The 15,000-nt window shown below is 37.0% G+C and overlaps 1 protein-coding gene across 1 annotated transcript in view; it reads right to left on the minus strand.

Moving 5' to 3' along the window:
- LOC135212176 (nephrin-like) overlaps positions 1–15,000 on the minus strand; it is a gene marked incomplete in the record, with an annotated part of 432,889 nt that overhangs the window by 191,207 nt on the left and 226,682 nt on the right. Inside the window, 1 exon segment of the mRNA XM_064245617.1 lies at positions 9,405–9,584. Within this exon segment, the coding sequence (XP_064101687.1) occupies positions 9,405–9,584 (180 nt within the window).

Raw genomic sequence — 15,000 nt, forward strand, 5'->3', positions numbered from 1 at the left:
GGAAGTTGCGCTCCCAGTTCTCAGATAATCATCTTGGGATGAGGTTGCAGGGTCCCACCCCTTTCTTTCTCTTTGCCTTTGAATTTCTACAGTCAATTATCTGGAACACAAGTCATTGCTAAGGTCAGCTATTGCTATAGCTCTCTCTCTCTCTCTATCTCTCTCTCTCTCCTCTCATCTCATCTCTCCCCCCATACACACACACAAACACACACACACACACATATATATATATATATATATGTGTGTGTGTGTGTGTGTATATATATATATATATATATATATATATATATATAATATATATCCACATCACACAATATCCGCAGGTGAAAAATAGGAGACAGAGTGGTGTAGGTCCTGACCGGTTTCGACTTTATTTCCAAGCCATTGACGAAGGACTGATAGCTACATAGTATTAGAAGTCACAAATATATATATATATAGTATATATATATATATATATTATATATACTAGGTAGACAGTACTGTACTGACAAACATAAACACAACCGTTTGAGACTGCAGATCCACCCACAGGAGAGAGAGAGAGAGAGAGAGAGAGAGTGAGAGAGAGAGAATTTGCAATTACAACTGCTGACCTGAGCAATGAACTGTGAAGTCTTTTTGGATGAAAATGCGAGTCCCATAACATTCTCCGCGGCTAAACCTCCTAACATCTACTAATGACCACTACATACGTCATCAACTGCGCAACCAATTTTTCAGGAAGCGGGTCCCTAGTCGTTCCATCCCCGTGGAGTCGATCTCGGGTTTCTCCCTGGGAAGGCGAGACTGGACACTCTTGAGATTAAATACTTATCTTTTTTCTCGATTATTTTCCACTCAACAGTACTGCAATGCATAGTTTGTAGCTGACCAAATTGCAGAAGCAATTACTCCTTTGCATTCAGTAAGTCCTCTATTTACATCATTCTATATTCCCATAGTCTCTCTCTCTCTCTCTCTCTCTCTCTCTCTCTCTCTCTCTCTCTCTCTCTCTCTCTCTCTCTCCCAAAACAAAATCTGGAGAGCCATCCGGCCGGACAATCGTATTTTCCACTTCCTCTATCTACCCAAATAAATGAATATCGCGCAATATAATATGCTGGTAGTTAGGCCTCGAATACCGAACGACCGAGGCAGAATAGTAATTAAAAGTGTGAGAAATAGAAATTGCTCAAAAATGCCTGAATATCTAGTTTTATATTTTCTGACTACTTTTTTCTCTACAAATCTTTTTCAGAATATCTCACAATCCATATATCCATGGGCGTGCGTGTGTATATATGTATGTATGTATGTGTATATTATATATATATATATATATGTGTGTGTGTGTGTGTGTGTGTGTGTGTGTGTGTGTGTTTTTGAAGTCGCTAGCGGTGTGGCAGTTTATGTTGTTATTCGTCCATGATTCAGCAGTTCAGATTTGAATTGGCAGTGAAAATCTTCAATTTCTGATATTGAATAATTTCTCAGGATCCAGCCCCTGATATTGAACAGTTTAATGTCGAAATAAATAAATAGAGTGTTAAATATAATATATATAATATAATATTAATAATTATATATATTAATATAGTATATTAATATACTATATATATATATTTATATACACACTGTAAACATCTACATATAAATATGCACATACGGCTGAAAATGGAATGGAAATCGGCTGCATCCGTTAAAAGAAATCATATACTTTTTGTAAACCGTCATAGAAAGCTGAGAAAAAAAAATAATAAAAAAACGAGACCAAACTGCAGCATCCGAACATCCAACCAATTTCGTGACGACAGATAAAAGTGACCAAGGATACGGCACAATAGGATCCACATTTGCATACTTAATACATAATGGAACTTGAATGAGCAATGATGCTTGACATTGCTTTGCATTCGGCTGGGGACGAAGTGGATTTATACTCTATTCCTAGTATATATATATATATCTATATATATATAGTATATATATATATATATATATATATATATATATATATATATATATATATATACTAACCCATTTGGCCTTGATCAATGTATTTCATAAGATAACGAGAGAGAGAGAGAGAGAGAGAGAGAGAGAGAGAGAGAGAGAGAGAGAGAAGGGGGGGAGGAGTAGGAGAGGTTAAATCGTGGTGTCATCGACTTTAATCTCAAGAGAAAGAAAAAGACACAATGTCGATATTGGCAATTTTTTCTCTCAACAAAGCGGCAAGTGCTTGCCATTTCTCCTTGGCTGACAATGTAGGTAGGTTTTCATTTTTCAGTTTTCGTTATCTTCCACCTCTCTCTCTCTCTCTCTCTCTCTCTCTCTCTCTCTCTCTCTCTCCGCTTCCGGCTTCTTTTTAGCTTTTCTTGGGGCCATCTCTCTCTCGTCCTCCTCTCTCTTCTCTCTCTTCTCCTCTCTCAGCGTTCCGCTTTTCTTTAGCTTTTCCTTGGGCATGCTCTCTCTCTCTCTCCTCTCTCTCTTCTCTCTCTCTCTTCTCTCTCTCTCTCAGCTTCCGCTATCTTTTAGCTTTTCTCTCTCTCCCTTTCCGTTATTCTACCTATACTTGGGCATCCTCTCTCTCTCTCTCTATCTCTCTCTCTCTCTGCGTGTGTATGTAATGACGTGGGTTCTCCTAAACAGCCGAACCTAACCCGGTCCTCCAACCCTCCCACCCCCATCCCCTAACCCTCCACCAGCCCCCCCCCCCCCCCCCCCCCCACCCCCCCATCCCCCCCCCCCCCATACCGGGTACATACTACTACATTCCCTCTGCCAAAGTCATACGAGATAAACCATGTCCTTCCTCCAAGCACTATCTGCCCAACCAGCAGCTGAACCGAGCCAGAGGGAGGAAAGATAAGAAATCCACAGCCGTTAATGTCAACGCGTTCGTCTGGATATATGAACGGGGGATATATCTCTCACGTCCAGTCGGATAACTTGCGAATGATTAAAACAAAGCCATGATTTAGCTTTGACAAAGCGACGGACCTCAATGGACGGAAGGTGATGGACGATTGAGGACCGAAATCAGAGAGTCAGACTCTCTCTCTCTCTCTCTCTCTCTCTCTCTCTCTCTCATATTCTGCCGCTCAATTCGACGTCTTTTTCAGTTTAATGGAGGGGCAGTTGATCTCAGATCCGAATGTAGAAAAAATGGGTTTCAAGATCCAAATTTCGACTTTCGCGCGAAATCAAAACAACGAAGAAGAGGAATTAGGAAAACGCTCCATTTCTCGCGAGACAGCCGAAATTCGGCCGAAAATTGCTCCGCGCCAATATCCACGGAAAGACCGATAGGGTCTGGAACTCTCTCTCTCTCTATATATATAATTCAGGGCCGAGCCGCCGACGTCACGGCCGCTGAAACGATTCATTAATAAAGTTTCACACAATACGAACTCGATTCTATTGTTCCTCTGGAGTGGATATATAAAATATGGAGGATCACACGCACTATAAAATGCTCTCCCTCCCTCTCTCCCTTAGCCTCCATAGCCTCCTCTGCCACCCCCTCCCCCTCCCCATCCCCTCCTATTAATTCTAACTTGACTGGGAAATCTATAGAGATGTGAAAGACAATATATCATTTTTAAAGAGAGAACTCGCCCGGTAATGGATGGCACGCCCTGACGGGGGATGCCGAAGGGGTTATGAAATCGTTCCAGCTTTTAGAAGGTATTTCCAAATAAAATTAAATAAAAAAAAAACTCTTTATAAAAAAATAAAACATGTCGTTAAGCGAAATATACATTCGTGAAATTTACAGAAAATAACACACATCATATGTTAATTTTTTTTTTTAGCCTGACTTTTATCACAAACACAAATCTATCTGGACTCGTTTCTGGCTCTACGTTAGAATCTGTCACAAACTTCCTCATCGAACCAGTAAATAAATGAACAAATATTCTACTGCACGAAAGACCCAACCATCCTAACATCGTCCAGTTTTAAAACGAACCTAACAAAGAGTTCGTAAAAAAATATATTATATATATAAATATTCGCGAAAAAAAGAGCTCGCCTGCTCGGTGGCTTTTGGACTGTCACAGTCATGAAATTAAAAAAGAAAAATAAATGTTTCCCAGCCTTAATTGGAAGATCGGATAAATGGCCAGGAATCCTTGCATCCAGGCACGAGTATACACTACTACTCCGGCGAGGTTCAAGCAAAAGCATTTATATCGCATCTGTACGAAGATTCCCCGATAATGAATTTACATAATAAAACAGTCAATCGCTTTCCATGTTGCGTAGGAGGAGAAGTGGTCACATTTCAATTCTTGGTAACCAAGTCTTCATATCAACTGTAATATGACAGGGAATATCGCAAAAGACCTTTTTCGTCAATTCTGCGCTGCGAAGTCTCCGTCCAAAAATAATTTCATGTCAAGGGAATACGAGATATTCCCTCCTGGAACGAGGGGAAATTCAGCATAATTTGAATAATTATTAGTGTGGAATTTCTTCTTTGCCAGCAATGTACCAAACATATGGAAACTACCAATGAAATATATTTAATTTCAAGGAATGAACAAACCGAAGTCATTAACAGCGTGGTGTACGGCACGCTTTGTTATTCCAGTTAATTGTATAAATTGCCTTTGATGAAAAGTGAAGGGCAAGACAACGATTTTCAAGCGCATCCCTTTAATAAAAACGACCGTTAAGCAACAACAACAACAACAACAGCAACGACAACAAAATCATCAAGTTGCTTTTTCCAATTTCTTCTCAAGCAAAGATATCTACGCCAATGAATGTTCTTTGCAAATAATATATGAACTGCTTTGGTCGATTCTTATGAAGATTTTGCGGAACTCAGATATCTATGAAAGAGGGAATATTCCCCAATTTTGAGAAAGCTCTCTTCTTCACACTTATGACGTGACATGGCATGACCTTCACATTACTACTTTTGTCCCCAAGACGTTTTAAACTTCTCAGCTCTTTTTCTGAGCAAGAGTCATAAACAATGAATCTACAGGTCATTTCTGGTGTGTTACATTTCAACACACGCAAAGTGTTACATAGGAATTTCTTGAAACACATTTACTTAATGCAGCCAAATTACAATTCCTTAGGAAGGAATGGTTATTTACTTCAGAAGTTCAAGCGAAAATGTAATGCATTCCTTCCATAATACTATTCTTATTGTATTTTAATATATTTTTATTTATTTATCTATTTATGAACTTTTTTTAATAAGTATATATCTTTCTGTGTTTCCCTTTACTTCCTTCTACTTCTTCCTAATGAACACCATATTCTTTAGAAGATTTAATTTAAAATCAATGACCCCTTTGGTGGGCTTGTTCCATATGAAGAAGTTTCATCTACAGAGTAATAATAATTCTAAAAATATAAAATACATCCTCTGGCCAATACAATGAGAACATAGACAAGTTGATGATATTTCCTGAGATATAATAAGTAAGTTGTTTTAAATCATTAGCCAGTACACTATACTATGGTGTCTGTAACTTACACAGTCCAAAGGAGAAATATCTCAAGTGTTCATTCTCCTTAGTGTGTCATGTATAAAAACAGTGACTAAACCTTAATAATTAAATAGTAAATCACACATGACAGACGTACAAAATGGAAACAAGGTATGCAAGATGTCATCACTGCCTTTGCTCTAAGTTATCATGAATATTCTGCAATGAATCATACTGAGCAAAGATCTGAGAAAGATAAGCGGCCAGGCAATGACGCAAAAAAACAAAATGAGGTCCAGCAGAAGGAAGAACAAGACGAAACCGTCAAGAACAAACTGTCCTTTAAGCCAATGAACTAAGTGGTGTATCCCATAAAGGAGGGCGGAATCAATAGTCTCCCCAAGCACTCACAGCCAGTCTCCCCATTTCTCGCTCCCCACTCCCCAATCCCCAATCTGTTCCTCCACTCTCCCCCGCCGAGATTCCCACGAGATAACAGCCGACGAAGAGAATCGAGAGATAACCTCCAGATAACGAAAATAGGCGAAGAATGATATGCCTAAACGGGAGGCAGAAACGTCACCCGAAAATATTTCAATTCGGCGTAAAATATAGACTCGATATGATAAAAGTCTTTGAAAAATATTCCACCATCGGGCATGAGACAGAAACAGAGTGGGGTCCATATGACACGGGGTGGAAAGTCCCGAAAAGGGAAAGTGGCAAAGGAAATAGGAGGAAGGGAGGGCGGGAGGGGGTTTGAAAGGGGCGAGAGGGGGAGGAAGACAGACAATAGAAATGAAAGATAGAAACAAAAGACTTGGAGAAAATTAACTCTTGTGAGAAACGGCTGTTATAAGAGCTGAACAACAAAAGGAAATTATTTTAACTCGCAGGTATGGATTTCACACCTCGGCTACAAAAGGAGAAACCTTACAGATGATTCTTTTCCAAAACCTAATTATGAGGCGCGGGTTAAACCAGACAATTCTTGGTCGAAGCCTGAATAACCCACTTTTCATTACACTTAATCAGACCATTTTCAATTAAAAATTCACGAGATCTGCTACTTCAATCTATAGGAAAATTAGGGTAACAACTATGAACTGTACTCGAACAACAATTTATATTTGTTGTAGAAAAATAACCTAGCTCAAGACCATATTACAGTGACAATGGAAATAAATAATAATAATAATAATAATAATAATAATAATAATAATAATAATAATAATAAAATAATAATAATCAAAGGGGACTGATTTTATTTTCGTCAGGGGGATAAGTCAAGAAAACTTAGCAAACTAATCATGAAAAATGCAATTTTCAGTCTCCAGGGTACTTCAATACCACCACTCTCTACCACTTCATGCATTGGATGACCTCATACACTAAAATAAAAACAATTAAGTGACCATCAGCCTTGAAACGCCAGTAACGAGACCCTAAGAGAAGTTCATATGGATGAAATTCGACAAAGGTAGTTTCAGAGGAGTACCTTTAAAAAACACTCCGGCTGTCCTGGTAGCTCCAGAGTATGATGGCCACCTTTAACTACGTATATGAATTCATATTCGAAATAAAATATTATCATTATCACTTTAAATTATTATTATTAATTATAAACATCTTTCTTCTTCAACGCGTGATGGATTTCCATACGATATTTTTGAAGAACTTGTCTTCATTAATTAAAAAAATTATTAAGAAACAACTAAACATGAATATTAAATCGAGTAGATTTTAAAAAATTAAGACATAAATAAATAAACATCACATAAGCACGAATGTTACATTGCCACATACTTGAAATACGCGCACTTGAGGGGAAAGTGAAAATATGACAAACGGCGGAAGTGAAAGTACTTTGAAGGGAGAGTAACAAGACGACCAAGGCGAAAAGATAATCCTCTCTAAACGGGAAAGAGAAGAGACGAACCCAGGGGAAAGTCAATGTTTCGATAATCTTTAAAGGAGAGTAACCAGACGACCACAGGGGAGAGTCAATGTCTCGATAATCTTTAAAGGAGAGTAACCAGACGAACACAGGGGAAAGTCAATGTCTCGATAATCATAAGGGGAGAGTAACCAGACGACCACAGGGGAAAGCCCATGTCTCTATAACGTACAAGGGAGAGTAATCAGATGACCAAGACGAAGAGATTGTATTCTGCAATACTGCACCCAAAAAAATAAATAAATTTAAAAATGATATATACATCTTTTGAAAAGTTCATATGACCTCACAGCAAGGAAAATTACACGCTGGCTTTTCATTAAGTCTCTGGTACGAGACTCGAGAGAATAATCTTCAAAAGAGTGCAGCATAATCGTTTCACTACAGTTGATGACCTTAATCATCTCCTGGTTTTAACTAACTAGTCGCGTCGTCTTACGATGGCGACATTGAATGTAATCGTTCTCCTTAAAACCTTGATATACGTAAGTCTAAAACCTGCCTTGAAGATATAAAACACACTTCACTGAAGGAGGCATTTGAACCTTGTCTTGAATATATAAAAACACTTCACTGAAGAAAATATTTAAACCTTGTCATGCAAATATGAAGAAATACTTCTCTGAAGGAAAAATTTAAACCTTCTCTTGCAAATATGGAAACACTTCACTGAAGTAAGTATTTAAACCTTGTCTTGAAAATATAAAAATACTTCTCTGAAGAAATATTTAAACCTGATCTTGAAAAATCCATTGTAAACTATTACGTGAAAGGTAAATGCGTTTGTTGTTTCATTCATCCACTATGACAGTGGTTTTTAACCTATTTGTGCCCATGGCCCATTATGGCATCCCTTAATACTCGTGACCCACTGCCCTTCAGAACAGTGTAATAATGAATTATTAATAGCATTATCAGAAAGCATTTTCAGAGCACTCTGTCAGTTTTACCTTTTCATTTGTGGAATCACTTCTCAGAACACTTTGTTAGTTATGCTCTTCATTATTTTTAGATTTTTCATCTTTTCAATACTATTTTGAAGATGCCCGTGGCATGGCCCTCTTCAGAACTGCCCATTGGAAATGGCCCACAGGTTCAAAACCCCTCCACTACGCCGATGCAAAATGGCACCTCCACGCCCTGGTAGCTAAATGAAATACGTACGCACAAACGCGTCGAGGTACGTGCGCAAACACGCGTGCCCTTTCAGCTGCATGAGCAATGCTAACGCATGAAAATGACGGCCAAAGTGAATAATACGCGCAGGACCAAAAAAAAAAAAAAAAAAAAACAGAGGAAAAAAAAACCACTTCAGCCAATAGCATTTTACAACTGCGGTACCCATGACCTTTCAAAGGGAGTACTTTTTCTTTCAGAAATACCGCGGTTCGACCAACATTATTGGAATGCAATTCGTTTTTTACGTTCCTTTTAGAGTTTAAACTGAAAAGTGGGAGCGACGATAAACGTATTCTATCTTATTTACTTATTTAAATGTTTATTATTATTATTATTATTATTATTATTATTATTATTATTATTATATTATTGGACATTTGTTTATCCATTCGCAGAATCACGCTACTATGAGTATCTATTATCATTATTATTATTATATTATTATGAATGATAAAGAACGGTATTCTTATCATCACAAGTGACAGGTTACAAACTGGTTCGATTAATTAAATTATCAAAATGATTACTCCCTCGGAACCGATTTCTAAAATATCAAAAAGAATTACGCAAGTTTATTTATCTATGGTTGACTCATTTTCCATTGTTGAATGCCATATTAATGGGTAATATTATGTCACTAACGGATCATTTCCTTCTTGATCGTCATTTATATGACCGATGATTTTATTTAACTAAAACGACACTTTCTAAATAACCTCACAAAATATCTAATGTATATTTTAAAGGTTAACGGGAAATATGAATTGAATCAAATGAAAAATGGAAAGGAGTAAAACACATTAGCACTAAAATAAAGTGCTTGTACTTACGGAGAACAGTGAGGTGGCCCGTCGCCCTTATGGGGGGGTGCCCATCGGAGGGCCCCACTTGGCACTGGTAGTCAGCGTCGTCATCTATGGAGGTGTTGTGGATTCGGAGGTGGTGTTCGCCCGTAGCCTCCTCCCCCACCATCTCATAGCGGGGGTACCCGGGGATGGTCCGGTTGAAGCCTGAGGAAGGAACACCGAAAGATTATTACCAATTGAAGAAAGACAATAAATGATTACTTGGTTAAAGGTAGAAAAAAATGGATAAGGAAGACAAAAAAAAATGAAAAAGGATGAAGGACAAAAAGAATAACCAAGGAACACAAAAAAGAATTATTACTAAGGATAATACAAATAAGAATAACTTAGTAGATAAAAATGACTAAGGAAGACACACAAAAAAAAGAATAAGGATGAAGGACAAAAAAGAATAACTAAGGAAGACAAAAAAAGAATGACAAAGAAAGGCAAAGACAAAATGATGAAGGAAGAAAGACAAAAATGATTGAGGAAGGAATAAAGACAAGAAAGAATGACTAAGGAAGACAAAAAAAAGAATGACTAAATACGAAAAGAATGACCAAGGAAGAAAGACAAAAATAAATGACAAAAGAATAAAGCAAAAAGGAACGACTCAGGAAGAAAGATAGGAAAGAAGTGCTAAGAAGAAAGACCAAAAAAAGATTGACTGAGAAATAAGACGAAAGGGAATGGCTAAGGGAAAAACACAAAAAAGAATTATGAAAGAAGAAAGACGAAACAGAATGACTAAGAAAGAGAGACAAAAAGAGAGAGACTAAGGAATAGGAACGCAAAGATGTCAAAATTATGTTTCCATTTTCAACATAAAATGAAAGGTACAAAATACTTCCGCAATTCCTTGACAATAATACAAAATACATGACTGAAAGAAATACTTCAGTGATTCATTCTACAAAATATATATCGGAATATGAAAAAAAAATTCATTGATACATTCTACATAATATTTATTAGAATAGTTGTTTCGTGTACTTCATAATAAAAAAAAAATACACAGATGAAAAGCTTGATCGCCTACCTAATTAAAAGTAACTGGTTTATACATTCGATGTCACCCTACGAGCAAGCATCCAAATAATAATAGCAGAGTCAACATAATTTTATTTAAAAAAACTTCTACCGGATATAAAGAAACTTTCTACCTACATAACTACCCAGATATTAAAACATATACCAGCACATATAGAATTCCTCTTCCAAGCGACAATAAAATCCAATTTAGCGACATATGACAAAAACGCACAAAAAAAAAAAAAAACCACAGTGAGATACTAAGGAAAAAAGTCTTTGAGTGTATCTACAAATATAAAAATGAATTGTGCTACTGTCGGTAATTCCCTTATTTGAAAAGGCGCGTATACAAGAGCAAACTATCACTCATTCTTTTATTTATATATCAAAAAGAACGGCAATATGTCTGTGAATAAAAACACACAGCGTGTTCCCTTGGGTTATAGCTGTACTTTACCCCACTACGATTTATGGCTGTACAAAATTGAAATAAAAACTAGTAAAAAAATGTGCCGAAGCTTCTCCGGCGATATCGAGTTTTCTGTACAGCTCTTGAAGCGTATCATGAAGGCCACCGAAAACAGATCTACCTTTCGTTGGTATCAGTATAATGCTGTGTGAGCCGCGGCCCACGAAACATCGAACCAAGGCCTAGTAGTTGCCTGTCCTATAACGTTGCCAGAAGCACAATTATAGCTGAATTTAACCTTCAATAAAATAAAAACTACTGAGGCTAGAGGGCTGCAATTTGGTTTGCTTGATGATTGGAGGGTGGGTAATCAAACATGCTAATTTGCAGCCCTCTGACCACAGTCGTTTTTAAAATCTGCGGGCAGACAGAAAAAAGTGTGGACAGACAGACAAAACTGGTGCTATAAGTTATCTTTTACAGAAAACTAAAAAAGAAACTTCCCATTTATCCGAATTTTCTTCAGATCAGATACTATTTAATCTTAAAGGAAAGTATCTACATTTTGAGGTAAGCAGAAAAATATACACACATGTGCATAAATATGTACGCATGTAATATACGCATTTTTGTTTTCAACTACAGACTTCTTCCCAAATGGTACTAAGAAAGGGTTAGTGCAAGTAAGGACGTGCGTATGTTTTATATATATATATATATATATATATATATATATATATATATATATATATATGTGTGTGTGTGTGTGTGTGTGTGTGTGTGTGTGTGCAAATGTACAACAAGGTGCAAAAAAGTTAAAATCAAATAACGTAATATTTGCCATTCTACAAGCAACTTCTATGTTAGATAACGTCCTGTCAAAAAATCATAAAAATACTTGGAACGACCGACAATCATCATGGGGAATATATATATATATATATATATATATATATATATTATATATATATATATATATATATATATAGACAGCGCGAATAATAAAAATAAGAAAAAAAACCACACCAGCAATTAAACTACCCGAAGAGAGCAGCGCAATCCATCACAGAAACCCGAGAACATAATAACATATTTCCCCATCTTCATTTTTCCTTCCTTTCCGTTTTCCCTTTTTTTTTTCTTTTCCCCCCCAGCCCGGCCCGCCCCCCCGTTGGGAGACACATAAACGGAGACGATCTCTTTGGCAAAGGCGGGACGTCGCCGTCATCACTATCATCATCATCAAGATATGATGATGTCAGCCCTTAACATCCACAGCAGAAGCAGGAGGCTTCTCTCATTCCATCAGTGTGTATGTGGGGGTGAATATCTGCCAAAGTATTCGTTGAATGGCCGGTAAATGTCGGATGGCGTCTGTGAATTCCGGGATAATCAGGGTGTGATTCATGAATACCACTGAGTTACAGGTTACGGAAGGCTGATACACACACACAGAGAGAGAGAGAGAGAGAGAGAGAGAGAGAGAGAGAGAGAGAGAGAGAGAGAGAGAGAGAGAGAGAGAGAGAAAGGCTAAACCTGGAAATATAAACATAATAAAAATAAAATTTGGTGAAACTAAAATCTGAATATGCGGATAAAATACAAAGATGCAAGAGAGAGAGAGAGAGAGAGAGAGAGAGAGAGAGAGAGAGAGAGAGAGAGGCTCAGTGCTGGAAATATAAACAAAATAAAAAAAAATTTGGTGAAACTGAAATCTGAGTATGCGGATAAAATACAGAGATTCCGGAGAGAGAGAGAGAGAGAGAGAGAGAGAGAGAGAGAGAGAGAGAGAGAGAGAGAGAGAGAGAGAGAGGAAATGTTGTAACGACACTAAAATGTGAAGCACGGGGCATAATGAATCTTGTATAAACGAAATAATGAAAAAAAATGAATAGGTATGACTCTTAAAGACGAACATTCAGGGAACGAGACAGAACAAGGCGTGATCCCACCTCCAGCTTACTCGGGACGCATGCAAGATTTTCGCCTCACGCATAAGTTGTAAAGATTATATTCCTGACCATCAGCAAAGTAAATTAAAACGTGCTAAAATCTATGGTCAAATAGAGCATTGTTTCACCAACGAAAATAAAAATAAATATGCTATATTCTATTAGAAATAATTTTTTTGTACTGTTTAACATACACATTATTAATTTTTTACATTTTCCTTCTAATAAATAGTATCATTAACATCCTATCCTAAAATTCCTGTATCTTTAACTTAACGTGAACCACATTTTTCAGACCTTTTTAGTCTCTTCCATAGACCTTTCCTACCACCCCAAAACAAGAGCAACAACAAAAGTAGTTTCTAGGCTTACTCCCCGAATGACACAAATGTTAAGCTTACTCTTATTTTCGATCGGCTTCCGTCTCAGTATTTTGACGCAGCACACAAAAGTAAAATTAAAATACTATCCTCGTATCTGTAGGAACAAAGCTGCAAACGCAACTTTGACCCTGAACAATGAAAATAAATTGTAACAGTCCGCGATCAAGCTACGCATATCCACAGTGAGTCGGCCCAGAAAGTCCGAATAGAAAGGATTCGTAAATAATAAACCTCAATCTGAAATACAAAATAATGGTCGCCCACTGCTACACCTAAAGTTACTTGACAATAGATTTGGCTGTTGGGAATTCACCAACGTGTTTCAGATTAGAAATCAACAACTCTGGTGACGATGTATTTTGCTCCGCTTGGATTTGGTCTCCTAGACAATTTTGCATTCCAAGTGATACAGCAGGTAGACTAGCACTGTATTTATGAGATAAGGGCTATACCACTACAGACATTTAAACAACAGTTCACATGCACAACACTTTTCCTTCATACAAAGACAAAGACACCTGAATCTGTATTGACAATCGTTATAGACAATTATGCGCAAGCTGCAACAAGTAATACTTAACTTGGAATTGTAAGGAACATTATAAAATATATACATATATATATATATATATATATATATATTATATATATATATACACATACACACACACATACATACATACATATATAATATATATATGTATATATATATATATATATATATATATATATTATATATATATATATATATATATATATATATACAGAGAGAGAGAGAGAGAGAGAGAGAGAGAGAGAGAGAGAGAGATCTCTGGTCCTGATTATTTTTACCAGATACATATGGAATTGTAATAGCCACAATGCCCACTTAACTTCTCATATTCTTTGCTCTTTTTGAGAAGTTAAGAGGCATTATGGCTATCACAATTCCATATATATATATATATATATATATATATATATATATATATATATATATACATATATATATATTATATATATAATATATATATATATTATATATTATTATGAATGTATGTATGTATGAAAGGTAAAGGTAAATGTCTAAATTCTCCGCACTCAAAGACCATCATCATTGTTATTATACGAGATTCATACGAAACTTCGACAGAGGTATTCTTGTGTTGAAGCACCAGTTCTGAGAATTCTTGACACAACGGATCCTTTCTCTCATCGAGTGTTTCAATTACGTGCCGGGATAAAAAAAAAAAAAGGGGGGGGGGGATGGTTAGTGAGGGGAAGAGGGGGTTGGTTGGAAGGATGGGTATCGTTTAAACGAACCAACTCTCAGTATGGAGTGGATAAAAGTTCCGAGTTGTTCGAAGTTGAAAACGAAACTTTGGGAATCACTAAGACTAGGCAGGAGGCGAAATGCTGCAGCTCAGCCTCTTAGTTATATAGCCAACAAGATCAAGCTTCCCTAATTGGCCGACTTATCGCACCTCCACAAACCCCCCCCCCCCCCCCCCCACCCCCCCCCCCCCCCCAAGGCTGCATTTGAGGCTTCGAATGAGGCTTCATTTGCTCGTACATTAATTACCTAACTTTAGACAGTTCATTAATGATTCGAGACAGTGTCGTAGCAGGTTCAACCATCCGAAACACGCTGCCTATAAACCAAACTTTAACTACTTCCGAACAAATATTATGAACAGATGATGTATAACTACAGGGACCAAACCTCAGCGGAAGCTAATGTAGTATACATACTATACAGTGTTTACGTCAAAGTTTGTGGGATTCGTTCTCATATACTCATATCCATATATATGTGTGTATAT

This window comes from Macrobrachium nipponense, chromosome 19 (assembly GCF_015104395.2).
Source record: "Macrobrachium nipponense isolate FS-2020 chromosome 19, ASM1510439v2, whole genome shotgun sequence".
Taxonomy (NCBI): Eukaryota; Metazoa; Arthropoda; class Malacostraca; order Decapoda; family Palaemonidae; genus Macrobrachium; species Macrobrachium nipponense.